The 27,785-nt window shown below is 37.3% G+C and overlaps 2 protein-coding genes across 2 annotated transcripts in view; both read right to left on the bottom strand.

Moving 5' to 3' along the window:
• LOC148046454 (vomeronasal type-2 receptor 26-like) overlaps positions 1–3,167 on the bottom strand; it is a 10,007-nt gene extending 6,840 nt beyond the window's left edge. The window contains exons 1-2 of the mRNA XM_087714751.1: positions 2,998–3,167; positions 2,035–2,320 (exon numbers count right to left, since the gene is read on the bottom strand). Coding sequence (XP_087570877.1) covers positions 2,035–2,320; positions 2,998–3,167 — 456 coding nt within the window. The remainder of the gene's footprint in view (positions 1–2,034; positions 2,321–2,997) is intronic.
• Positions 3,168–7,842: 4,675 nt separating this feature from the next.
• On the bottom strand, positions 7,843–24,685 carry LOC148046453 (vomeronasal type-2 receptor 26-like). Its single transcript, XM_087714750.1, has 10 exons — positions 24,610–24,685; positions 23,695–23,865; positions 22,427–22,502; positions 18,298–18,348; positions 16,835–17,120; positions 14,240–15,094; positions 12,352–12,579; positions 9,449–9,575; positions 8,708–8,967; positions 7,843–8,493 (listed from the first exon to the last, which is right to left on the bottom strand). The coding sequence occupies exons 1-10, from the start codon at positions 24,683–24,685 to the stop codon at positions 7,843–7,845; spliced, it is 2,781 nt and encodes a 926-aa protein (XP_087570876.1).
• Positions 24,686–27,785: the final 3,100 nt, after the last annotated feature.

Here is a 27,785-nt window from a genome sequence, read left to right as displayed (position 1 = left end):
TTGGCATTTCTGTGCTTAAGATCTTACCTGCCACCACAACTTGTGCTTCTGAAACTGTTGCCATCCTTTTGCTATTATTCTTCCCCTGAATTTAGCTAAATACAATGATTGCAAAGCATGTGCCACAGTGTAGACTGCATTGTAAATATTGTAGCTTTGGCCTCTCATGTGTGTTTCGAACACAGATGTAGGAAGGGTCACAAGCTTCTCCTGTCCAGTACATTTTTTCTCAGATTTCTCCATTTTTGAGTTTGAGAAGACACAATCGAATGCCTGTTCCCAAAAATCTTTTTGAAAATGATCTTGATGGTTTTTAGTTGGATTTAGGTTTTGAATAAATTCCTGGAAGTCTTGGACTTCTTTTGTGTGAACTGCAAAGGATAAAGCCCCATGTAGGAAATGGATGTCCCAGGATTTATGAAATGAACTGGAAGTGCAGTCAGTTTGAGCGGTTGTAACCCAGATTTTTGTCTTCTTTGGTATATCCACTACTTCTGATAATTGGAGGTATGTTCTCAGAAGTGATATAGATTCAATTTCACCATAGAAGACTATGACATTGGCTGTACTGTTCATGAGAACTTGGTATATATGGACTCCTTCATCTATTAGATCATTGAAATCAATGTAAAAATCTACCCTAGGGAACTCTTGTATGAAATCAAAGCAGATGCCCTGGTGGGAAAATGTGGGGAGCACCTCCTGGACAAATTTATCTCCCTTGTCATCCTTCACAACAAGAACTCCAATCCAGATCCATCTAAAATAGAGCAATAACTGGAGGAGGCCTCTACATTGGTGGGATTCATCTGGAAACATTTGTTGGAGGAAAACTGCTTGAGTCTCTTTATCCATAAGGGGAGCAGAGCCATAGGTCAACTACAGAAAGATAAATATTTGCAATTGCAAAGTTGTATGGGAGTCCTTCAATTCTAGGGTATTCTTGACTTTGTGTATTGAAACAATGTCTAAATAATTTTGTTCATTTCATGACTACCTTGGCTTCAATCTTAGTACTCAAGAAATGTTTTTTTCCCTCCTCAAATAACTCTTATTGTTTGTTGATTGTTTTTTGAAGAAATATAAAAATGGCCATTCTAGAAAAAGAAAGAGTGAGTTTGAATTTTAATTCAGTGGTAGGAATATTTACCTAAATAAAGGAGACTATTTGTGGCTTGTAACTGAAATGAAGTGTCTGCGAGCTTGGTTGTTTTCTTGCAGATGTTTCATTCATTTCATACAGATGATGTTACCTAGTTTGGGTAATGAAACATCTGCATGAAAACAATCAAGCTCTCAGAGCACCAACAACCTCTCATATTTACCTCTTTCCAATATTCCTATTGTCTGATCAGGTTTATCATTGTTTACGATCCTCTGCTAATCCAATCAAATATAAATGAATACTAAACATCATGAGACTCTCTTCTTTCTATCCTCCTTAATGGATAAACTATTTCCTAGACAGGGAAATATCTATGGAGACACAAGACCCCCAAAATGCCATAGGTGTTTTTTTTCTCTCTCCAGAAAGCCAAAACCTGGGATATACATTAATGCCAGGTCTTCTCTACAGTCCAAATAAATAATTCAAATCTTTAGGAATTCTGATCATTTCAAATCCCTGTTTGCTCTTCAAGAAACATTTCTATCTCCATCCTCTCCACCTCCTCTTTCAGTCAATGATTTTTTATTCTTTTTTCTCTTTTTATTAACTTTTACCTTTATTTGGAGTTTAAATTTAGTGGATTATTTTAACCACGTTAGATCATTAAAACATCTTGTACTTTTGCTATTAACCCAAGGAAAAAAAATGACTTATTGGAGGTCAAGACTTCATCTGTGATCATAAATGCCCACTGAATAACAAGAAATAGATGATTGTGTACCAGCTGGATTCAATTAATCAATATTGACTATCAGTCTTTTTAAAGTTTCCTTTCTGAATATGTATCAAAGAGTTTATATGGAGTCTGAGCTCTTTATCATAAAAGGCTTGTTCAGAAAGTGGTATAGAACTTCAACACACCTTACCTGAGGAACTTTGTAGAGGCACAGAATAGTCGCCATGTAGAGACAGATGTCTGATCCCCCCATAACTGCAGCCAAAGTGATTGGGACCCCACAGATGTAGTTAGGGATGAATCTGCCCTGGTTGAAAAGAAGCACCATTGAGGCAAAATATGTCCAACTTGGACTGGAATTGCTATTATAAAGTTGGAAGCCCAGAGTGATATTGGGTAGGATCTGTGTATTTTCATTGATCTCTTTAAGAGCAAATGTTAGGGCAAGTATATGCTGGTAATTCTGAAAGGATACTCTGCAACAAACATTATGTAATATATTAAGAAGGGTGTGATTTAAAATATGCAACATTTCAGTAGAATATTCAGTGGAGCATATTTTAGGGCAATATATTTCTCCTTTTGCTAGGATCCTGGAAAATGCTTAGCAAAGTTATAGTGTATATATGCTACTCCTGGATTTGTGATTCTTTAAAAAAACAAAATTAATAATACTGGCTTGAGGTTGGAAAAATTATTTTGTAATACATGAGATATGCCTAATAGCAAACCATAGATTCCTAAAAATTCATTATATTCAGAAGAATGTAACTCTATTTTGTTAGGAATAAAATCAACTGAGAAAGTGGTAATAACTGCTCTTGTTTGCCATACATATTTTAGTGGTAGTTCCATCTTCATAATTTTATCTGTTTCCACAGCCTATACTTAGAAATAATTGAATGTGATTAAATAAGCTTTGGATTTTTTATTGATTGATTAACCAAACAATCACAGGGTGATTCTGGGCAGCTTCCAAATAAAAAGTTTTTAACCACTTCACGTGGAAACTGAAATGTAGATTGACCATAGATTGATACGTCTGTTATTAAGAGTCACATTTTCAATTGTAACTTTCAGGGAAATATTTTGAGCACCATTGTGGCTGAACAGCAAGTTACAGAGCTTGATTATAAATGAAAGATGTGCTTACATAACTCCATCTTGAAGTGCCTGAGAAGGGTGTTGATAGAAATCAATGGCATCAGAAAATGTTGAGAAAACAGAAATAATTCCAGCAATGTTAACATCTCCAAGCTGGTGATAGGTGTGACGAATTGGAAGAGGCTCGTCCAAGTTACACTTGCACACCACTTGAGGCATTATTGTTAACAGTAACTTCATGAATACTAACATCTTCCATGAGTGTCTTCTTTCCATATACAAATGCCCCTGTTGGCAACAGCATCTTTGAAGTAGCTCAGACTGATCTGCCTTCATGAGATGTTTTTCAGATAAAAATGGAGAATGCAACATGCTACCAAATTAAATCATAGAGCTTTGTAGCATTCAGCCATGGTTTGAAATATCATGGGGAACATTAATAGCATTCTTCAGGGTCGGTTCTTCCATTTTGCCTGAAATCCCGTGTGTTTGAAACAGGTATGCAGGTAATGCTTAATTATAGTTGAGATAATAACCTATTCAGAATTCTGAGCTCTTGAACTGTAAAAATGTATGTCACAACTGAAAAGAAAATATGCCCAGTTCCCTTGACACAATAAGCAGTGATATCTCACACATATGTGCTAGTTGTTCCCAACTCTAGGGGTCAGTGCTCATCTCAATTTCAAAGACGAAAAGCCAGCACTGTCTGGAGACGTCTCCATGGTCATGTGGCTAGCATGACTAAACACTGAAGGTGCACAGGACACTTTTATCTTCCCATCAAAGTGGTTCCTATTTTTCTACTTGATTTTTATGTGCTTTCAAACTGTTAGATTGGCAGAAGCTGGGACAAGTAATGGGAGCTCACTCCTTTATGCGGCACTAGGGATTTGAACTGTTGAACTGCAGACCTTTCTGATCAACAAACTCAGTGTCTTAGCCACTGAGCCACTGCATTCCAATTATATTATATTATAATATAATATATATTATAGTTATATTTGTGCTGATAAATAAATAAAGGAAGACTAGTATAGATCTATTTCAAGCTATTTAGCTCTCATCAGCTAGCCATACCCTTACTGGAAATCGAGCCTGTGCTGTATTGCCTCTTAGACAGATATGTTAATCACTGAGCTACAGAGCTCGACTCCTTATCAGCCAAGCCAGGGTGAAAGGTATATATTTAAAGTCACAACCCCTGGTATGCCCAAATATGGGAGGAAAATCACTACTTCCATTCTCTGTCCTTTGGCTCGTCACAAGAGACCATCCAGACAGAAACCCAATATTTTTTTTACTGTTGCCTTTTTGTTACATTTGTTATATAACAAATATATCAAATATATACACATTTTTTTAAAAAAAAAACCATTAGTAATAATGGTCATAAAGTGTAATTAAAATTCCTTTACAGTCACACTTTGCTTCTTATGGACATGTCTGAATAATTTTCTTTGCAACGATTTTAAGTGGGCTGTCATTGGTATGTTGGACTGCTCAACCTAGGCTATACTTCTGGAATTTTGGGGTTGTCTTTTATCTAAATATTGACCAAATTCAAATGTCCTGAGCTTTGCAAGATGTAACCTTGGTTATTTTGGTAATTTTAAATGTAATTTTAAAATGTATTAAGACAAATGTAAAGGTAAAGTTACCTTCTAGTTGGCATGAATTAAAATGTGATTTCTTCTCCCTACCTGAAACTGGAGAAGGAGAAATTGTTACACAAGTTTGCTTTCAGGTTCAGTTTATGGTCATTCACTTGCACACTCACAGACCTGGAAAATTGCCACCTCAAATCACTTTCAATTGAATACTAATGGTTCTTTAAAATACATGGAGACAAGGTGAACTTGAAATAACAGCAAACTTTTACTGATTACAAAGTATATCTATTTGCTCTTACACACACTGTCAGGATTCCAATGGATGCCCTAATTAAATCATGAGCCTTGAGCCAAACTTCAGAAGAAATCTAGTTATTTATTAGGAGCAATATGTCGGCATGTATCTAAATGAAGCCAGCTCTGCCCCCACATAATTTACAGCTCAATTATGACCCAGTTTTCCCCTTCCATCCAGAGTATGTCATATATCATATTATCCAATAGAGCACTTTTGTGGGCTGTAGAGATTACGCCCCTTCAACTGTTGCAGATATCCTGGGATACAGCCTTGAGAAAGGTGTGTGTGGAATGTGCTTCTGGTTGTGACTGCCATGCTGCTCCATCAGTTTTCCCCCCTCCTGCCTATGGCAACTCGGTAACAGGCCAGGGATGCTTTGCAAGTTGACACAGACACTTTTTCTCATCTTCACTTACCCAACTAGGCTCCCAGATACTAGTCAAAGGAATTAAAGCCACAAAATTTGGAATCCAAAAATGGGCAGGCTTTGGGACCCCCTTTATCCCCCAAAGTCCTTGCTTTTTTGTTGGGGGAGTGGATTCTCATGGGCTAAGCCCCAACATTTCCCCTTTTGTTTCCTTAACTTGGTTCCTTTCCATGAAAAGGAGGTATGAGAGGGTCAAGATTCCCACACAATCATCCCCAAATGTAAGCAATGTTAGCTGACTATGCCCACCACCCCATCCACCATCAATGATACTCTTAATTAGGGGCTATTTTGGGGAGTAGCACTTACATTGTAAGCAGCATGAAAAATCAGACAAGGGCTTATTTTTGGGGTAGGTCATATTTTGGGGAAATGCAGTAGATAGATAGGTAGGCAGGCAGGCAGGCAGGCAGGCAGACATGAGAGAGGGAGAGGATTATAATATATAGAAAAAATAAAGAAAGAGGAAGGGTGGATGAGGACAAAACTAACCAAACACTCCAACAGAGGTGGTATTCAGCAGGTTCTGACCAGTTCTGGAGAACCGGTAGCAGAAATTTTAAGTCATTCAGAGAACCAGTAAATACCACATCTGACTGGCCCTGCCCCCACCTATTCTTTGCCTCATGAGTCCCAGCTGATCGGGAGGGAATGAGGATTTTGCAGTAACCTTTCCCTGACATGCCCACCAAATCATACCCACCAAGCCAGGCTCATCAAGCCATGCCCACAGAACTGGTAGTAAAAAAAATTTGAATCCCACACTGACTCCAATTGTAATCTAGTTTATCATTGCTGATTCATAAAAGAACTCTTTTTTAACTTACTAGGAAATGAACCATTTGAAGTGTCCATTTTAGTCAGCATTAACCCAACTGTATATGTCAGGATAAAGCAGTGGCAAATATATGCATCAGAAATATCTTTAAATCACTAACAGACATGGAGGCCAAGAGTAAGCTAATGCAATATTTTATATAACTTCAATGATGGAATGCAATAAATTGTGGCATGTTGTTGCAAATGGATCTGTCTTTGGGAAAATAGCATCATCCAAAAGCTTCTAACATAAGTTCACCAGCCCATCTTTTAGTTCAGATTGCTATTAGAAGGCTTGAAGATTTGATTGATAAGACAGTTTGAATGCCTTACCTCCATTCAACACTTGATTCAGGAAAGGCCTTTTGTAATTTTGTTGGATTTTTAAGGCCATTGCTTAAGAATGGATGTTATTTATTTATTTATTTATTTATTTATTTATTTATTTATTTATTTATTTATTTATTTATTTATTTATTTATTTATTTTTTTATTGGTAAAAAGAAAATACAACATCCATAACTTGTAACAAACAATACAACTACATTTCGAGATATTCCCATACTATCAAATCATTATAAACATCAAAGGTTAGGTATCTTTCCCTCCCTCTTTTCTTCCCTCCCCCCCTTACTTCCTTCTCCCCTGCCTTCCCTCCTTTCTTTTCTCCTTTCCTCCTTTCCTTCCCCGTCCTTTCTCTCCCTCGGTCCCCCCCTCCTTCTCACATACCTTTCCTCCTTCCCTGCCTCTTTCCCTCCTCCTTCCTTTTAATCTCCCTCCTTTCCTCCCTCCTTCCCTCCTTCCTTTCAAATCTCCTTCTCTCTTTCTTTCCCTCCCTCTTTCCCTCTTTACTACCCTCTTCTCTTCCCTCCCTCCCTCCTTCCCCAGTTTTTCCTCTTTCTCCTCTCCTTCTTTCTTCCCACCTTCTTTCCCTTCTCTTCTTTCTCTTCCTCCTCTTTATCCTTCCCCCCTTCTTCTGCCTTTCCTATTCCTCTCCTTTCTCCTCTCCATCCTGACTTCCCTACTGCCCTCCCTCCCTCCCTTCTAACCTTTATTACATTTGCATATTTATTTATTTATTTATTTATTTATTTATTTATTTATTTATTTATTTATTTATTTATTTATTTATTTATTTATTTATTTATTTATTTATTTATTTATTTGTTAGCCTTTAGGACTTCAACACACTTTTGGCTGCATTCCCTCTTCCAATTTTTCTTCACAACAACCATGTAAGGTACATCGGTTTAAGAAACGTGGCAGGTCTCTCAGCTTCTTGTCAATGGAAAGATTTGAACTTTAGTTTTCTCAGTTTTTTTCAGTTTTAGTCCAGCAACTTTACTACTAAGACAACTGATTTAATAAAGATGTGCCTTTCGATTGAGATAAACAATGTGGATTGAAGTGGTCATTTAAAACATCAAGAATTACCAATTAAAAATTTAAAATATTTTATTTTAAAATGCAATTGTAAAAATACCAAATCATAAAAGTCAACTGACTGACTGAATTAGCAAACTCTGTATTCTATTTGTAGATAACAATTCTTGACACATGCCAAATGGATGGATGGATGGAAGGAAAATGTAGGAGTAAATGATAAAAGAGATGGATAAAACAAGTAAATGAGAACCATATCTGAGAAGGCTTCCCATTCTTTCAGCTTAAAAACAGAATTTTGTGAAAGAACTGATTATAAAGTACTTATGAGCTTGACATACAGGTAGTTGATTCTTAAAACTTTCTTTTCATGAGCTGATTTTTATTGTTCAGTTCAGGTCTCATCACAATGATAAAACACTTGGGAAAAAAGATACACACCAGTAAGCCAGCACTGGAAGAAATCATGGAGAAGATCTCCACAGCCAATGTATATTTTCCCTTTGTGCTTAGATAGGTTGGAATAAAGCACAGCCAAACGCTGCAGAAGACCAACATACTGAAGGTGATGAATTTGGCTTCATTGAAGCTGTCGGGTAACCTCCTAGCTAGAAAAGCAGCAGAAAAGCTGATCACTGCCAGGAAACCCATAAAACCCAAAACACTGTAGAACATAGTAACTGATCCTTCATTGCACTCCATGATTATCTCTTCAGACATTGAGAGCGTATCAAAATCTGGATACGGTGGAAAAATTCCCAACCATGTGATGCAAATAGTGGTTTGAACAAGGCAACCAAAGAGAACAATGAAACTGTCCATTCCTTTCCCCACCCATTTCCTCATTCTAGATCCAGGTTTGGTGGCCATGAAAGCTAGGACCACAACAAAGGTTTTGGCCAAGACACAAGAAACTGCCATGGAGAAGATGATCCCAAAAACTGGTTGTCGAAGGAGACACACAATCTTATCAGGTTTCCCAATAAATAATAAAATAGCAGTGGACTTATATACCGCTTCATAGGCCTTTCAGGCCTCTCTAAGCGGTTTACAGAGAGTCAGCATATTGCCCCCAACAATCTGGGTCCTCATTTTACCCACCTCGGAAGGATGGAAGGCTGAGTCAACCCTGAGCCGGTGAGATTTGAACCGCTGACCTGCTGATCTAGCAGTAGCCTGCAGTGCTGCATTTTAACCACTGCGCCACCTTGGCTCTTACACAAAGGAAAGAGAGGAGGAGAGAAACTAGAAGTGTGTAGGTGAGATTCCGGTTGTTGGCTTTGACGATGGGAGTGTATTTGTGTTTAATGAAGATCCCAAGCACCAGAGCTGTGATAGAAGAAAAACAAAGAGCACAAATAGCTAAACTGATACCCAAGGGTTCTTCATAGGATAAGAAAGTTATGTGTTTTGGAATGCATGCATCTTTGTCATAGTTTGAATAATGACCTTCTGAACAATGAGAACAGTCTTCCATATCTGAAAAAAATAAAACAACAATCATGTGCATTGTTTTTCATTCATCAAGACTTAATGTTGCATAACTGAGAGAAGCTAGTTATCAACAATGAGATTACCTGCATAACCATTTAAATGTGAAATCATATTCACTGAGGATTATTGAAGCTTAGAGAAAATGTGAGGGCCAGAAACCTTGGCCCATACCCAAAGCCTTTACCTGCCATGCCTTTCATTCTACCTTGGATATCACATACTATGTATTATCTGTATATCATTCTTGGTTACAAAAATGTATGTAATGTATTTTCACAACCCTGTTCACTGGGAATAGCTTTAAGCGCAATGGAATTTCCACACTGGGGAAGGTATGTTTTAATCTTTGTACACTACCCAGAGTCACTTGTATGGAATCACATAAATAATCTAAATAAATAAATAAGCCAAATAAATAACCCTGTTAATAAGGTAGCTTATTCTATTACTTCTAAAAAATGTTTACCTTCTTTGTTTGAAATTTTCCCTTCTGGACAGGGATGGCAATCATAGCAACAAAATGGTTTTGATTCCTTCTTGGTCTTGCTATGTCCTGTTTGGCAAGGATCATTACACAAAGAAAGGGGGTGTGCCTATCCAAAAATTGAGAACATTGTTAAGATTTTTTTAAAGCTTTTGACTAATTTCTAATTTGCTGGAGAATTTAAAGTTTAGGCATGGAGTGATAACTACTATTGAACTATTATATGAGCCACAGTGGTGCAGTGGTTAGAGTGCAGTACTGCAGGCTACTTCTGCTGATCACTGGCTGCCAGTAGTTTTGCAGATCGAATCTCACCAGGCTCAAGGTTGACTCAGCCTTCCATCCTTCTAAGGTGGATCAAATGAGGACCCAGATTGTTGGGGGCAATAGGCTGACTCTGTAAACCGCTTAGAGAGGGTTGTAAAGAACTGTGAAGTTCTTATATAAGTTTAAGTGCTATTGCTATTATAACAACTTTATTGGAAAAGAATACTTGATCTGCAATGATGTAATGAAATATCAACCCTTCTTCGAATGTGTACCCCAATGTTTCTTTAACTGGAATAAAGCACAAGTAAAGTGAGATTTGGACATTAAGTGTGAAACCTACTGGGTCAGGCTGGACAGCCTCCTAGAGCCCCTTTACTTCTATATTAAAAGGACATAGACAGAGTTGGAACTTGCAATAGAAACAGGAAGCCTGTGCCTAACCACAAGATGTCTCTCTGACAAAAGCCTATGTCGAAAGCCTATGTTAAAAGTCCTAGGTTCAATTAAAGTTCGTTAATGACACATACTCCATAAACAAAAGAGAAGTCAGACCCCATCTCCTTATAAGGCTTTCACCCCAAGGTAACCACTAAGAAATGTGTTAAGTATTTCCATGTTGCAATGCTTTTGAGAATGTATAAGAATGTGTGCTTTGATAATGAAGGATGTTCAGAGCTTGCAGTGCTAAGCCATGGGCTAGCTTTTTGAACCTGGCTGCCAAATAAACTTTTCCTGTATCCTGAGAAGTCTAAAACCTGTCATTTTCTGCAACAGGTTCCTGAAGCGAAAGTGTTCTTCATCCTTCAATTTCAGTTGAATGCAGATGATTTTTGAAGCTAAGATCTTAAAAGTGAGGGGATACCGGGTTTTGTTTTTTTTCACATCTGAAAATAAGTTTCATGTGATATTTCATTGAAAGAAAGAACCTCTTCAGCTCTTCATACCTATTTTGCTTCCAGTTTATTCATAAAAACAAAAATCCTACATCTACTGGGCTTTTTGCCTTTTAATCACATTTAGGATGGCAGCCTGAGAATGAATTCAGAGAAAACAAACTACCGTAAAATCCTATTTGTGAATTGGCAACATGAAGAACAATTAGGTACACATTGAGAGGAAACAAGACACACACACCCCACCATTGTTTCCAAGCTTGTTTTAAACTACTCTTTTTTTTCAAATGTAGCTTCCTCTAGGTCAGTGTCTTCTTTCTTTAACTTGGCAACTTTAAGATATTTAGATTTCAACTCCCAGAATTCCCCAGCCAGCATGGGGAGTTGAAGTCCACACATCTTAAATTTGCCATGTTAAAAAACACCTTATTGTCTAGATCAGGGGTGTCAAACTCAAGACCCACAGTCTAGATCCCACACATGGAGTGCTTAAATCTGGCTGGGGGGGGGGGGTTCCCTGGAAACAGGGAAGGACTGATCCACAGTGCCTCTGTTAGCAAAAATGGAGCTCAGGAGGGTTGTGCCCTACCAGGCCCCATTTTTGGCCGTGATGGTCTCCTGCAGCCTTCTACAGTGAAAACAGAGCTTGGGGGACCACGCACGGCCCCACACACCTCCCTAAATTCCATTTTCTCTGGCAGAGGGCTGCAGGAGGCTGTCGTGGCCAGCCACGGCCCCCCAAGGTCAAACACAACCCTGATGCGGCCCTCAATGAAATAGAGTTTGAGCCCCCTGGTCTGGATGGATTGGAGAATATTATGTATAGCAATAGCTCTTAGACTTATATACCACTCCATAGACCTCAGTAACACTCTCTGAGTGGTTTACAATGTCAGCATATTACCCCTAACAATTTGAGTCCTCATTTTATCAACCTTGGAAGGATGGAAGGCTGAGTTAAACTTAAGCTGGTCAGGATCGAACTCCTGGATGTAGGCAGAGCCCACAATTCTGCATTCTAACCAGTGCACCACCACATCTCCCTGTATCATCGCTGTCCGGGAAGATAGACACTGAGTTGGAAAGGGATGTTGGGACCTATGTACTGTTATGTTTATGGGATATCAGTCTGAATATGTAGGGATATCAGTGGTGGGATTCAAATTTTTTTACTACTGGTTCTGTGGGCATGGTTTGGTGGGCGTGGCAGGGGAAGAATAGTGTAAAATCTCCATTCCCTCCCCACTCCAGGGGAAGGTTATTGCAAAATTCCCATTTGCTCCTAATCAATTGGGACTCAGGAGGGCAGAGTATAGAAGGGGGAATGGCCAGTCAGAGGAGGTATTTACCGGTTCTCCGAACTACTCAAAATTTCCGCTACCAGTTCTCCAGAACTGGTAAGAACCTGCTGAATACCACCTCTGAGGGGTATGTAGAATTTGAAAAAAACTGTTACATATAAGCTAGCAGTCTAATTTTCCTGACCAAAGTTTCAGAGTCTATAACTGAGAAAACATTCCAAGCAAAAAACAACAACAAAAAACTAACTACACACATGGGATGTGTAGGAATCTTTTTCTGTTCCTAGGAAGTTAGCCTTCAAAAAGGAGTAGCTTTAATATATTGTTTTTTTCCCCCGAGAAGGAGCTAAAAAATACATTTGAATCCAGAATGTTTTTAATGTTGCTTAAATGAAAGAAAATTCAACTAGTCAGACCTCACCTGGTTAAAACTTTTTGGCCACATGATGGAATCTTCAGAAATGTTGAAGAATTTGTCCAGGGGAGCCATTGGATCTATCCTTCCAACCTGGATCCTAAAAAATGATCGGTTTGGAAATGTGATCCAGTTATTAATATCAAATCCACCAATGAGTTCCCCATTTCTGTCAAATGAAATCTTTTCTCCAACACTGTTGTTGAATGAAACTGTTCTTAGGAAAGGATGAAGCTAAATTGAAAAGAAGAAGGGAGGGAAGATAAAATATTTCAGAACCATTCATCGTTCTATTTCTGGCCAGAGTCCATTTTGTTCGGTCTTAGCCTGAAGGAACGTAAACAGAGGAACACTTGAAAAAGGACACATATATTGAATTGCATTGTTTTGCAATGGAAGGCTTTGAAAGACGTTAGTAGTATATAGGAGGTAGTGACAGATTTTGCTTTCCTGGAGTCCAAGATCACTGCAGACGGGGACTGCAGCCAAGAAATTAAAAGATGCTTGCTCCTAGGGAGGAAAGCTATGGCAAATCTAGACAGCATACTAAAAAGCAGAGACATCACCCTGCCAACAAATGTGTGTATAGTCAAGGCTATGGTTTTCCCAGTTACAATGCCTGGCTGTGAAAGTTGGACCATAAGAAAGGCTGAGCGCCAAAGAATTGAGACATTTGAACTATGGTGCTGGAGAAGACTTCTGCAAGTCCCTCGGACTGCAAGGTTATCAAACTAGTCAGTCCTAGAGGAGATGAACTCTGACCACTTTTTAGAAGGCCAGATCCTGAAGATGAAACTCAAATGCTTTGATTATCTCCTGAGAAGGAAAGACTCACTGGAGAAGAGCCTAATGCTGGAAAAGACTGAGGGAGAAAGAAGAAAGGGATGACAGAGAATGAGGTGGCTGGATTGAGTAACTGAAGCAGTCAGCATGAGCTTAAATGGACTCCAGAGGAAGGTAGAGGACAGGAAGGCCTGGAGGAATGTTGTCCATGGGTTTGTGATGAGTCAGACATGACTTTGCAACTAACAACAACTAGTAGTAGTAATATACATTGTTAAAAATGTTTTTCCTCCCTTAATGAGTTTCAGCCTAGTATTTCAGCATATGTTTTCAGCATTTTCTGAAAAAATGCTTTCTTGTTTTCTGAGAAATGGTGAGGAATATAGGAAGTATGGAATACGGAGAATATGGAATAGGGAGAGCCAGCTTGCTCTAGTATTTAAGGCACTGAGCTAGAAAACAACAGACTGAATTCAAGTCCCAGCTTAGCCATAAAAACCAACTGGGAGCCCTTGAGCCAATTCATTCTCTCTCAGTCCAACTCACCTCACAGGGTTATTAATCGGGGGTGGGGGGAGGAGAAAGGTGTGTTGGATATGTTCACTGCCTTGAGTTATTTTTAAAAATGATAAGAGCAAAAAATAAACAAACAAAATAGGTTGTAAGGATATGAAAGCCTGTAAGACACCATATCCAACAGGACCAACCCAACAGTTCTACAACTAGAAATGATTCAAAGCAGAATCAATTTCCAAGGTTTTTATGTAACAATGTGCTTCTATTATTATGGGTTCATTGTCTCCTTCAGTGTCTGAGCCATAACAGCAAGATATTCCTTGTTTGGAGGGCACTGAATATGTTATAAATGCAAAGGATGCCTTCCATTGTTTGTCTTGAACTTAGACCAAACCAGTGGTCTAATCAATATAAGGATATTGTGGTGTTAATACACAATTGCTTCCTATGTCCTCTATCGTCCTAAGACAGTGAAAAAATGGGCTTGGTGGTAGACATGGACTTTTTGTGTTCCAATTTCCTTTAGAGTGAGCCTTCTAATTGGCCCATAGGCTGAACTTGCAGATCCCCAGCTTATCTCTGCTCTAAACATTACCTGCCACAATTGTTGGTTTGGAAGCTTTGGTCCTCTTCTGCCCACAAGGTGGTTGTGCTTGAGTTTTGATGAATGCATTGCCTCCAAAGCATAAGCTACAGCATAGACAGCATTGTATATATTATAACTGTGGCCAGTTGTGCTAAATTCAAACACGGATGTTGGAAGAGTTCCCATTTTCTCCTCCCTTGTACAGATTGTGCCATATTTTTTATCTAGGTCAGAACTATGAAACAAGCACCTGAATGCATGCTCCCAGAAATTCCTTAGGAACCCATCATGTTCTGCTGTTGTGGGATTTCTGGTTAGAAGAAATTCCCGGAAGCCTGGCAGCTCTTTTGAGTGAACTGCAAAAGATAAAGCATTCTGGAGGAAACTTACATCCCAATCTCTTTGAAGAGATATGGATGTGAAATCCATTTCAGCATTCATGATCCAGACCTTTTTATTGACTGATGTATCCTCCAGTTCTGCATACTGTACTGACATTTTCAAAAAGGTCATGGATTGCATTGTGCCATATAAGACAATCACCTTGGCTGTGCTTTTCGCAATGGCAGAGTAGGTTCTGTATGTTTCATCCATCACATTTGTAAAGTCACTGTAAAAAGCAACATTTGGGAACTCTCCTATGAAATCGAAGCAGATGCCTTGCTGGGAAAACATGGGGAGCACCTCCTGTACAAATTTCTCCCCTTGGTCATCATTCACAGCAAGAACTCCGACCCAGATCCATCTAAAGTATAGCAATAGCTGGAGGAGACCCTCATGTTGATGCGATTCATTTGGAAACATTTGTTGGAAGAAAACTGCTTGAGTCTCTTTATCCATGATTGGAGCAGAGCCATAGGTCAGCTAAGAAAAAATGATAGGGAAGAATGAAGAATGTGTAAGACTGATTTTCTTGTTGAATAATAGTAATTGCTCCCTTCCTCCCACCTTTCGAATAGTGTCCATACTGGTGACTGCCTGGAAAATTCCTTCAGTTTTTTTTAGCAAGATATCCCAAGTGGTTTCCTATTTCCTACTTCCTAGAGCAGGGTCAAGAGTGACTGATCCAAGATCACTCAATTGGCTTCATGCTTAAGATGGGACTAAAACTTGCATTTCCCAGTTTCAAGCCCGGTGCCTTAATCACTACATCAAACTGGCTTTTTAAATGGTGTTATCCTTTCTAAATTATCATTCTGTTTTCCAAACAGCAGTTGGGATATATCATGGATATACTCATGTGTGTCTATGATGTCTATGATGATTTTGAACAAACTGGGCTATTTCCATATTTTCCCATGTGGACATGAGAGCATAATGAATGCATTGCTGTAAGAAACATCCACCCTTAGGAGGAAATCAACTTAAGCATAAACCCTACTGCTCTAGGCTGAATCTGGAAGAACACACACAAAAGCATGAAACCCCTGCAATTTCTTTTGAAAAATAAAAATAGCAAATTTTAATGGATGTTTCAATGCACAGTGTTGATATTGCACGTACATGAAAGTATATCCCTATATAGAATCCCTAAATAGAATAACAGAGTTGGAAGGGGCCTTGGAGGTCTTCTAGTAAAAAACCCTGCCTAGGCAGGAAACCCTACACCACTTCAGACAAATAGTTGTCCAACATTTTCTTAAAAACTTCCAGTGTTGAAATATTCACAACTTCTGGAGGCAAGTTGTTCCACTGATTAATTGTTCTAATTGTCAGGAAATTTCTCCTCAGTTCTAAGTTGCTTCTCTCCTTGATTAGTTTCCACCCATTGCTTCTTGTCCTACCCTCAGATGCTTTGGAGAATAGTTTGACTCCCTCTTTTTTATAGCAGCCACTGAGATATTGGAGCACTGCTATCATGTCTCCTCTAATCCTCCTTTTCATTAAACTAGAGAGTGTTTGCATTGTTTACATTGTTAAGAAGATCTTATTGAAACTTTTCTCCAAAGAACACAAGATGCTTAAGAATGTGGTGGGAGTTCAAAGGCTTAAGATTCTATACAATAGAACCTAGATCCAGGTTGCATGGTTCCAAAGTTTTGAACCCCCAAAACGTTTGGTGATGGTATGCAAAATGCTAACACTTAATAGATAGGAATGTTGATGCATAGCAACCTGCTGTGTGGCTTCACAAAATTTCTTCTCCTTGCCAAGTGCGCACACTGATTATGAAATCAATAAAAAAATCAAAACCTGAATTGAAGTATTTTCCTTAAAAAAATGGTGGTCTCTTAGCTTTAAAGAACATGTCTACATTTCTGAAGACTCATTCATTACTTCAAGCAGATGCTTGAATCAATGAGTGAGTCTTCACAGATTGAGTTGAGACTAAAATGATATCTTGCTTTGTGATCCAGAAACAGATTCTGGAATGAAGCTATTACATGGATGAAACTTAAAACAAAGACCAGGCAATGGTCATACTATAAATGCAAGCAAGTTGCAGGTGTATTTCACACATTGGAAACTTTGTGTATAATTTAATTCAAGAATTTTCTTTCCCATCATAATGTAAGTTGCATATTTTAATGAAACTTCATCCAAACCACCACAAGAACAATAAACAGCTTGCTTGGTTCATACTGTGTCATCAACACACTTTACCTGGGAAACTTTATAGATGTCCAGTACGGTTGCCATGTGGAAGCAGATATCAGGTGCCCCAATGACTGCAGCTGGATTGTTTTGAATGCCACACTTAAAATTAGGGCTGAATCTATTTTGAGCAAAGAGAAGCTCCATTGAGGCAAGATAGGTCCAGCTTGGACTGAAGTAGCTGTTATAAATGCTGAATCCCATGGTGACATTGGGTAAGATCTGGTGATTTTCATTGATTTCTTTTATAGCAAAAACTAAAGCCAGAATGTGTTGGTAACTCTGAAATAGTACCCTGCAATGAAAACTGCATGCTGTTTTAAAAGTAAATGGTTCCAAAAGTATTGAGCATATTTATGCTGAAATCACTTTAATGCTCAGCATTTCATCAATTGTATTAAAAAAATCATGGTTTGATTAAATAAACCCCCCGCCCTCTTGTTTGGATATTTCAGAACAATCAAGCATTGGTTTTAAGTACATATAAGTTGCATCATTAATTTTGTGTGTTTGCAGAATTCACAGTATCACAAACCACCTTCATAACAGTTGGTGTAAACTAAGGGTTTAGAATGTTACTTTTGGCAGCATTAATGCAAAAAAGAAGTTGTAGCGAATGTTAGTTAATGTTAGAATAATTTGAGTCAAACACAATATAGGCTCTTGTGTTTTCCATTGATTGTTTCTCCTTAGAGGTTATGCTATAGACTTTGTAATCAAAGTGGTTTGATTTAGAATAGAATAGAATAGAATAGAATAGAATAGAATAGAATAGAATAGAATAGAATAGAATAGAATAGAATAGGAGTTGGAAGGGAGGTCTCCTAATCCAACCCACTGCCTAGGCAGAAAACCCTACATCACTTCAGACAAATGGTTATCAAATCTCTTCTTAAAAACTTCCAGTGTTGGAGCATTCACAACTTCTGGATACAGATTGCTCCACTGATTAATTATTCTAACTGTCATGAAATTTCTCCTTAGTTCTAAGTTGCTTCTCTCCTTGATTAATTTCTACCCATTGCTTCTTGTTCTACCCTGGTGCTTTGGAGAATAGCCTAACTCCCTCTTCTTTGTGGCAACCCCTGAGATATTAGCACACTGCTATCATGTCTCCCCTAGTCCTTCTTTTCATTAAATTAGACATACCCAGTTCCTGCAACCATTCTTCATATGTTTTTGCCTCCAGTCCCCTAAACATCTTTGTTGCTCTTCTCTGCACTCTTTCTAGTTTGGTATCAGTCATACATTCAATCAGAGAATGCCAACATTGACAGAAAGTTTCCACATCTCTATGCTAATGTTAAAGAGTTGTTCTGTAAGAAAGATGGGCAATTTCCAAGTGTGAAATATAAATAAATACTTATTTTTAAAAACTGATTAAACAGATTACTGGGGTTTGGTAGCTATAGTAGAGATTTCCTTGAGGCATTTCATTTCATTTAACACTGGGATAAAAATGCAAGACTTACGCAAAGTCATCAAGAATTTCCCGAGAAGGATGTTGAATGAAAGCAACAGGACTGGAAAAGACATAGACTTGAGAAATAATGCCAGCAATTCTGAGCTCTCCAGACTGAACATATTTATGAAGAATTGGGAGAGGTTTACTAACATTGCAGTTACGATTATGGACTTTACAGACAACCCAGGCATTGATACTAATAAGGAAACAATAAATGCCACCATATTGCCTGAAAGCTTTCCTTCTGTATACACATGGAGCTGTTTTCACTTTGGCAAGTGCATATTTCCAAATCATAGATCCTGCCATGATTCTCTCAATTGTTCTCGAGATCAAACTGGACAATACAATATGTCAGTGATCAAAGGGACAAACTCAGATTGTTTTGAAAGAATTAATAGCATTCTTCATCTTTCTGTTTTCCACACTGATCCTTTCAAGGTTTTGGAAAAGAAGTGGAGATAATCATGTCTAATTGGATAATTATAAGGTATACTAGATAATCACATACTCATAGTTATTCATTCCATCTCACCTTAAAGAAGAAACAGTATAGATGTTTTATGTGATGTGGATCAGGGAAAGACAAAATCTACAGTACTGGGTCTATTAAAAGATCACACACACACAAACACATACACACAGAGAGACACACACACACAGAGAGAGAGAGAGAGAGAGACAGAGACAGAGACAGAGAGACAGAGAGAGACAGAGAGAGACAGAGAGAGACAGAGAGAGACAGAGAGACAGAGAGACAGAGAGACAGAGACAGAGAGACAGAGAGACAGGGGGGGGAGAAATGACTATCACTGGTTGTTACTAACATCTCACTAACACATCATTAGTAACCTATTTCCAATATAATATAAATACAATGACACTGTTTTTTCTCAGGCATTAGGCACCAGAACCATAATTGCATAGAGACCACAATCCAGTCTGAAACCAATTCTCACAAGCAAAAAGAAACAACATAGCAATGTTGCTGACATGGGAACCAGAGCCTACAACAAACCAAAGTATAAATTCTTTGCCCCCATATTTGCACCAAGAGCCCCATTGCAGGCCTCAAAAATTCGCACATAACATTAGAGGTAACTTGATGCTTGTCCTCTAAAGTGATATATTCCACTATCAGCCTCTGCTTTCTACATAGGATAAACAGATCAATAGCAACAGCACTTAGACTTATATACTGCTTCATAGTGTTTTTACAGCCCTCTCTAAGCAGTTTACACAGCCAGTTTATGGAGCCCCAACAATTTGGGTCCTCAGTTTACCCACTTCGGAAGGATGGAAGGTTGAGTCAACCTGGAGTTGGAGAGATTTGAACTGCCCGACTTCAGCTAGCAATCAGTTGAAGTTGTCTGCAGTACTGTACTCTGACCACTGCGCCACCTCGGCTCTTTCAAACTTTGTGAAAGGAAATTCATGGATGAACGTTTAACATTAGGACTCCAAACAAGAAAAAAATAATATCAGAATAGTTCAGTTTTCCAGGACACTTCATTCCATAACTCAAAATAGTCATTTTAGGGAAAAAAAGGGACTTCACCAAAGGATTGGTGAAGTCACATGTATTAAAAGGTTTTAGGCTACCGTATTTTTCAGAGTATAAGACGCACCTTCCCCCCCCCCAAAAAAAAGAGGGTGAACATCTGGGTGCATCTTATACAATGAATACAGCATTTTGGCCTACTGCCCTCTTTGCAAAAATAGACATGCAGAGGGTTTGGGAAGCTCCCAAAGTGGTCCTGGGGCTGGGGAGGGCAAAATGAGCAAAAAAGGGGCCATTTTTGTCCCCCCAGTCCCCAGGAGCACTCTACAAGCCTTTCAAAGCTCTGCATGCCCTTTCTTTAAAAAAATGGCACATTTTTACAAAAAATGGACCAGTTTTGCTCATTTTTGGCTCCTCCCCCAACCCCAGGAATACTCTACAAGCTTCCCAAAACTCTACATATCCCCCCCCTTTTTTTTTTTTGCAAAAACTGAGGTGTGCAGAGGGTTTGAGGGGCATGAAGAGTGCAAAAACTTTTTTTAAAATTTACCTCTTCAAAATCATGGTGTGTCTTATATTCATCTTTTAGTCTGAAAAGAATAGCAACCAAGTTCTCAGTAATACAATAGGTTTTTAACACATTACAATTGTTAATTTAAAATACATATAATTTGTCTCAGATGACAATGGATTAGCAGTAGTGACCATAGTGTAGATTTATTTGGTCTATACCAATTTCTAATTACTATGGTTTTGTTCTGGTGCAATTGAAATTCCTGTTTCATGATACTGTAAAAAAAAACTTATTGTCAAAATTAACATTCTTTGATAGTCATTCTCAGTATATAGGAATTCGAAGTTTCAAAATCTTAATGTACATTACAATTCAATTTTATTTGCCTGATTTTATGAAATTCACAGTAAATTGTTCTTGTGAAGAATTGGGATCTATCCTTCTAACTTTCTCTTTTATGAAGGAAATTGACAAATGATCTTGTTTTAGAAATCTAGGTGCCAAATCTCTATCCTAATTGAATGACATTGTCATTAAATTTCTCAAATAATAGATACATGGAAAAGAGAAACCCATTTAAAAATTGGAATGTCCTTTCCTACATCTTCTTACTTATGAACACTAAACAAAACTGCAGCCTACCATATTGATTTGAAGTTATTCACCCATCACAATCATATATTAAACTGTTAACCTCTGATGAACTTTTTTCAGTTGATGTAGTGATATAGATTACTGCCATGATTATTGTTCAATATTTAATGAATCAGGGATGCTGTTCATGTTGTTACAATCCTGTGTATATCTCATTCTGCTTCACACCTTTCCTTCGACCATTGTTGAAATTGAAGTTCTTGTTAAAGTGATATCTATTTATCTACTCACATTTGCATGATTTTGAAATGCTAGGTTGGCAGGAAGAATGGGAGCTCACTCCATCATTTGGCTCTCAGATCTCAAACCTGAGCTATCAGCTTTCCAGTTGACAAGACCAACATCCTAACCACTGAGATGCCATGCTGTCCCTTTCCCAAATGAGTCTCATTCCCAGCTGAATTGTCAAGGCCATTTTATTTTTTTTTCTCTTAGTAAGTTACGATTGATCTTGACTCTCTATATAATATGAGTGCAGAATTGCAGCAAAAGGTGATGAATAGAGTGGTAAGCCATCCAAGATTTGTTAACAACCTAATTTTGAATATGGAGGAAATTCCATACTTAGAAATAATGTGTCATCCAGATATCACTATATTTAAATTACTCTGCATTTATTTATATCTAAGCATTTTGCACCCATTTAAGTACACAGCTCCATAATTCTGCAGTAAAATTATTTCACATAAGGTCCAGAAAGTGTTCCAGCAGAAATATATGGAGATGAGAAAATCCTGAAGTTTTGACACAGATCTAGCAGTGTGACTAATCCATAAGATAGATCAAGACATAGATGATCGATATTTAATAGCACATAAATAAATTAAGTTGTAGGTAGTTCTCACATAATGACAAATGGGACTAGTAACTGTTGTTATATGATGCAGTTATTACATGAAATATCATGTGATCATGCATGTCTTACAACACAAGTTTTGCTGTCATCTTAAGCAAAACACCCATAGTTACTAAATGTTGACCATGATTTGCAAATTACTGCTGGGTTCTCCATTGACCATGATTCTTAGAAGCTAGTTCTGGAGCTTGCAAATGTCAATCATGTGGGTGCAGGATATTGTTGCCATCATAAATGTGTACTGCTTGTGAAACACTAAACAACAATTGCATAAACATTGGAGATGCTGTGGTAATCATAAGTTTGAGGACCAGTCATAAAGTAATTTTTTTCAGCACCATTGTAAATTCAGTCAGCAAACAGGCAGTTATTAACTGAAGACTGCTTGTATTGTCTGTAACAATAAAACATGGACAGGTTACAAAAGGACATGAGCTGAAACAAATATGATGGAGAACATTTAGTTTCCTAGGCAAATAGTTGCACATACTACAGAAAGGAAATGGGCTGTCCTTCAGCTGATTTATTTCTTTTTAATCATTATTTGCTGCCTGTTGTTCAGCTCATGTCTCAGTATAATGATAAAGCATTTGGGAAAAAAGATCAAAAACAATAAGGTGGCACTAGAGGAAAAGATGGAGAAGATCTCCACAGCCATCATGAATTTTCCTTTGGAACTCAGATAACCTGGAACAAAAAACACCCAAACACTACAGAAGACCAACATGCTAAATGTAATAAACTTTGCTTCATTGAAACTGTCAGGTAACTTCCTAGCATAGAAAGCTGCAAAGAAGCTGGCAATTGCTATATATATATATATATATATATATATATATATATATATATATATATATATATATATATATATATATATATATATATATATATATATATATATATATATATATATATATATATATATATATATATATATATATATATATATATATATATATATATATATATATATATATATATATATATATATATATATATATATATAGCAATTGCCAGCTTCTTTGCACACACACACACACATATATATAAATATATAGCTTGAAATAGATCTATACTAGTCTCCCTTTATTTATTTATCAGCATAAATAAAAAAACACTATATATATATATATATATATATATATATATATATAGATAGATAGATAGATAGATAGATAGATAGATAGATAGATAGATAGATAGATAGATATAGATAGATAGATAGATAGATAGATAGATATATTGATATATATATATATATATATATATATATATATATATATATATATATATATATATATATATATATATATATATATATATATATATATATATATATTGATATATATTGATATATATTGATATATATATATTGATATATATATTGATATATATATATTGATATATATATTGATATATATATATTGATATATATATATATATATATATATATATATATATATATATATATATATATATATATATATATATTGATATTGATATATAGATAGATAGATAGATAGATAGATATATTGATATATATATATATTGATATATATATTGATATATATTGATATATATTGATATATATTGATATATATAAATACACAGCTGAACATGATGCCTGACCCTTCATTACATTCCAGTACAATTACTTTGAACATTGTGTGTACATTAAGTTCTGGGTATGGTGGAAATGTTGCAAACCACGCTATACAGATTATTGTATGAATAAGAGGCCAGGAAAGAACAATGGAATTGACCAATCTTTTTCTCACCCATTTCCTCATAGTGGAGGCAGGCCTAGTAGCCCTGAATGTTACCACGGCAACAACAGTTTTGACTAATGCACAAAAAACTGCCAATGAAAAGATGATACCAAAAGCTGGCTGTTGAAAGAGAAATTTGATCTTATTAGGTTCCCCAATGAGAAGCAGAACACAAAGGAAGCAGTGCAGGAGAGTGATGAGAAGCATATTTGTAAGGTTCTGGTTGTTGGCTTTGACAATGGGAGTATTTCTATATTCAATGAAGATCCCAAGCACCAGAGCTGTGATAAAGGAAAAAAAAAAGAGCAGAAATCCTCAAGCTGATTCTCAAAGGTTCCCCATATGTTAAGAAAGTGATGATTTTTGGAATGCATTGATCTTTTTTCTGATTTGGATAATGGTCTTCTGGACAATGATAATAGTCATCTTGGTCTGAAAAAAGAACATGGAAAAGTGTTAGCTCTGAAAACCACAAGTGAAACATGAAAGGTAGCTTTCTACCTTTCTTACCCAGTTATGTTTTTATGAAGCCATGCTCAGTTCTAATAAAAAAGAAAGCTATTTTCATTTATTAAAGGGAACACAAAGCTGTTTTGATATCACCCAGTATGCATTATCTGTTTTTTCACCATGTTTTAATAAATTAATTTGCAAGATTTGCTGTGTTCTGGTGCATAATATTTGCATTTATCCTCTATATCCAAATTTGTAAGTATTATAATAGAAGGAAATGGGTTCCTAACGTCAAGGCTTTAATCCATTGTATAATTGGGGTTATACATTAATCTATAGATGTTGAAAGAGATGCTACAAGAATGATGCAGAAAAAGGAAGCAGAAAATCTATTCCTACTGTTCAGCTGTCCATTTTCCATGTACTACAATGTTGTTTGCAAATGATGAATGCACAAAAATGTTAATCCCTCCAAAGTCAAATTATGTGCGATATAACAGCTTGTAAACATGAAAGAAACTGAACATCTAGTTTACAAAAAATATATATTTGTATACTTTGGCATATCTCACCTTCCTGGTTCGAAATGTTCCATTCTGGACATGGGAGACAATCATAGCAGCAAAATGGCTGCCCTTCTTTCTTCATTTTGCTGTATCCTCTCCAGCAATGGTTGTTACACATAGAAATAGTTTGTGCCAATTCATAAGTGAAACGAGAATGTTTCAGCATGGATAAAGAAGCACTTTAAAATCTGTAGTCTGTGTAATTTAGAAATTGATCAATGGCTTGAACTGGCATGACATAATGGCTTCATTTGAAAAGATCACTTGGTGCATTCTTGGTTCAACATTGAGGGAGATGATTAGACATATAATAGCAGTGAGAGTTAAATATTAGGTTGACATTTATTTTAAAGATTTACACCTCTACCCTTCATCAAATGATTTCTGATACTGATTGTAGCACACCGAGAAATTGATGGGAAAAAATAGATTGACCCATGATAATAGAGGACATTAATTCTTTGGGACCACCGTACAGTTGGCTATTACATCAGTGTGGAACTTGGATGAATAAATCAGACTTTTTAATGCAAACAGCTAGGATCTGATTTGATTATGTACAGAATTTAGGGCACCTAAACCTATCATTCAAACCACATTCCATTATATCTTGTCTTAATGTTGTTTTACTTTTGACTTCTCTATCACTGAACATGTCCTAAATGGGGTGGGCATGGCCAGTGCATGATGCATCTGGCCCATGGGTCATGAGTTTGACACTCCCAACTTTAAGTATTTACTTACGTTCATTCCACAATTCTCCTGTTATTCCTGATGGTCTTTATTTTTAACTCTTTTTACTGTTTTACTGTTTTGTTTTTACAGTATATTTCCTATGGTGCCTGTCCCCACATGAATGAGACTTAGGGATTGGGAAATTTATCCAGCTAGCTATTGGTCCTGGCCCATAGGAAATGCTAATAGGGAAGGTATTTTCCCATTGGTGAGAATTATTAGTCTCTCTTCATGGAATATCTCTCTTGTCTGCAACCAAGGTGCCTTGCTAACTTGCCATCACCCTTCCTCCATTCAACTATTACCCCATGTGACCATTTGGGCAATGTTGCAAAATGTCAATGCAGTGAGAGAGAATAATAACTGAGCCATGGTGGTGCAATGGCTAGAGTGCATTACTGCAGGCTACTTCTGCCAATCACTGGCTGCCAGCAGTTTACCAGATGGAATCTCACCAGGCTGAAGGTTGACTCAGCCTTCCATCCTTCCAAGGTGGATAAAATGAGGACCCAGATTGTTGGGGGCAATATGTTGACTCTGTAAACTGCTTAAAGAGTGCTGTGAAGCACTGTAAAATGATATATAAGTCTGTCAGCGTTCCAAGTATCATGTAGAATTATATCAGAGACCAAGGCAAAACTATCCTTAAAGTTCCAATTTAATAAAGCAGACATTTTAGGCACATCTGTGTTAATCCTAATACTGGAAATTACATCAAAATTCCACCCAGTTAAAAGTTCATTATCTTGTCCCCACACCCACAATCCATCACATGGTCCAATCTTCTTCTTCCACGCTGGCATCCACACCCAGTTGCTTCTGGCCAGGTGTACTGTTGCGGAGACAAAGGATGACCTTGGCTTCTAGTAAATAATGAAAACAATACATTTCACAATCTCACTCCTGTCTATTTCCCCTCCCATCAACTATACTAAAGAAACAGCATAATGAATAAGAGAAAGTGTGGCAGGCCAAAATTCTAAAAGGAATATAATTGCAGGCCTGACACTAAGTGCTATTGCTGTTGCTATAATAACTAGTGGGGGAATAGGTGTTGTTATGGCACTGTCCCATTTCATAGCTGAGAACAGAACTGGCTGTCTAGCTCTAAAAGAAGATACACAAATCATGGTGTGAAACTACTGAGGACATTAGGGATGACCTGTATGGAAGCTCCTTAGTTTGCTAATTTCTTGGACTGAGATTAATCCAGGATTTGCCCTTGTTTCTCATCTAAACTAAGGAATTACTCTCTTAAAGAGCCAAGGTGGCGCAGTGGTTAAATGCAGCACTGCAGGCTACTTCAGCTGACTGCAGTTCAGCAGTTTGGCTGTTCAAATCCCACCAGGCTCAAGGTTGACTCAGCCTTCCATCCTTCCGAGGTGGGTAAAATGAGGACCCAGATTGTTGTTGGGGGCAATATGCTGACTCTGTAAACCGCTTAGAGAGGGCTGAAAGCCCTATGAAGCAGTATATAAGCCTAACTATTGCTACTATTGCTAAATTGAATCTCGTGGTGGTTCCTAACCAACGTAGTGACTTGGTCTTTATAAAACAATTCCATTTTACCAAAATGCCTAGTCTTTTCATATTGGAAGGGGTCAACTTTTTAGAAAAAAAATTACAGTGTAGGACACAATGAAAATTGGATCTCCATCCATGGTCTTACTTCTAATTGATGCAAGATCCCTTCATGTACACTCTTTCTTAGAGGGATAGTACGAAATAAAGAGGAATGTGGATGGTGTATACATTATATGTATAAATTATACATTTATTAAAGTGATTAGAGCTGAGCTTCCCAGAAAAAGTGAATCTATGTATATGCTCAGGAAAAAAAGAAGAAGCACATAGCATCCAGTTCCAAAGGGAGATAAAATAGAGATGTACTTTATCATTCAGTCATTGGGATTCAGGAGTTTCATTTAATGTAACAACTGGTGCATAGTTGAGTTGAGCTGAACTTGTTTGCTTCCATGTTTTTGCACTTTCCAAAAATAATTATTATAATTACGGAAATTGCTGGTTTTGCAGAGTTCTGATGACTTTACAAACGACTAAAGGATTTGGAGAGAAAGAGCAGAAATATCCACATAAATCAACCAGGATCATGGAGAACTGCAATTAGGGACTTAGTATAGCAGGGTTTTGCCATTAACTCATGAGAGTTTGTTTACAATTTGTCCAGCTGATGTTAGAGTTATGCTTAAGACAGCTCTCTCTTGAATACCTTTCAGTGCATGTTTTCATAATCTTTATTCCCCCCTTTAACATATATCTTAGCTGATCTAGTAAACAGACATGGGGAAAACTTCCCCTTAGATATAGGTTTAGTATTGGGAATGGGGAGGTTTGTACTGTTGGCAATCCTGCTATTGCTGCTTCCTAACACAGTGGGCAAAGCAGGTTCTGTTAAATGCATCCAAAGTGAACCTCATCGCATCTTA

Source organism: Thamnophis sirtalis, unplaced genomic scaffold, assembly GCF_051295495.1.
Source record: "Thamnophis sirtalis isolate CommonGarterSnake01/CBP01778 unplaced genomic scaffold, rThaSir2_p1.2 scaffold_4, whole genome shotgun sequence".
Classification (NCBI taxonomy): Eukaryota; Metazoa; Chordata; class Lepidosauria; order Squamata; family Natricidae; genus Thamnophis; species Thamnophis sirtalis.
The sequence above is the reverse complement of the archived record's forward strand: the minus strand, read 5'-3'. Positions and strand labels throughout refer to the sequence as shown.

What these genes read in the sequence shown, in the direction of transcription:
- LOC148046453 (XM_087714750.1), bottom strand. Translation starts at nt 24,685, where the DNA reads ATGAAGAAAGAAGGGCAGCCATTTTGCTGCTATGATTGTCTCCCATGT. An exon ending in GAAATTCTTGATGACTTTGC is followed by an intron (nt 17,121 to 18,297) that starts GTAAGTCTTGCA and finishes TTTTCATTGCAG; the next exon opens with GGTACTATTTCAGAGTTACC. An exon ending in CAAACCAACAATTGTGGCAG is followed by an intron (nt 12,580 to 14,239) that starts GTAATGTTTAGA and finishes TTTTCAATTTAG; the next exon opens with CTTCATCCTTTCCTAAGAAC.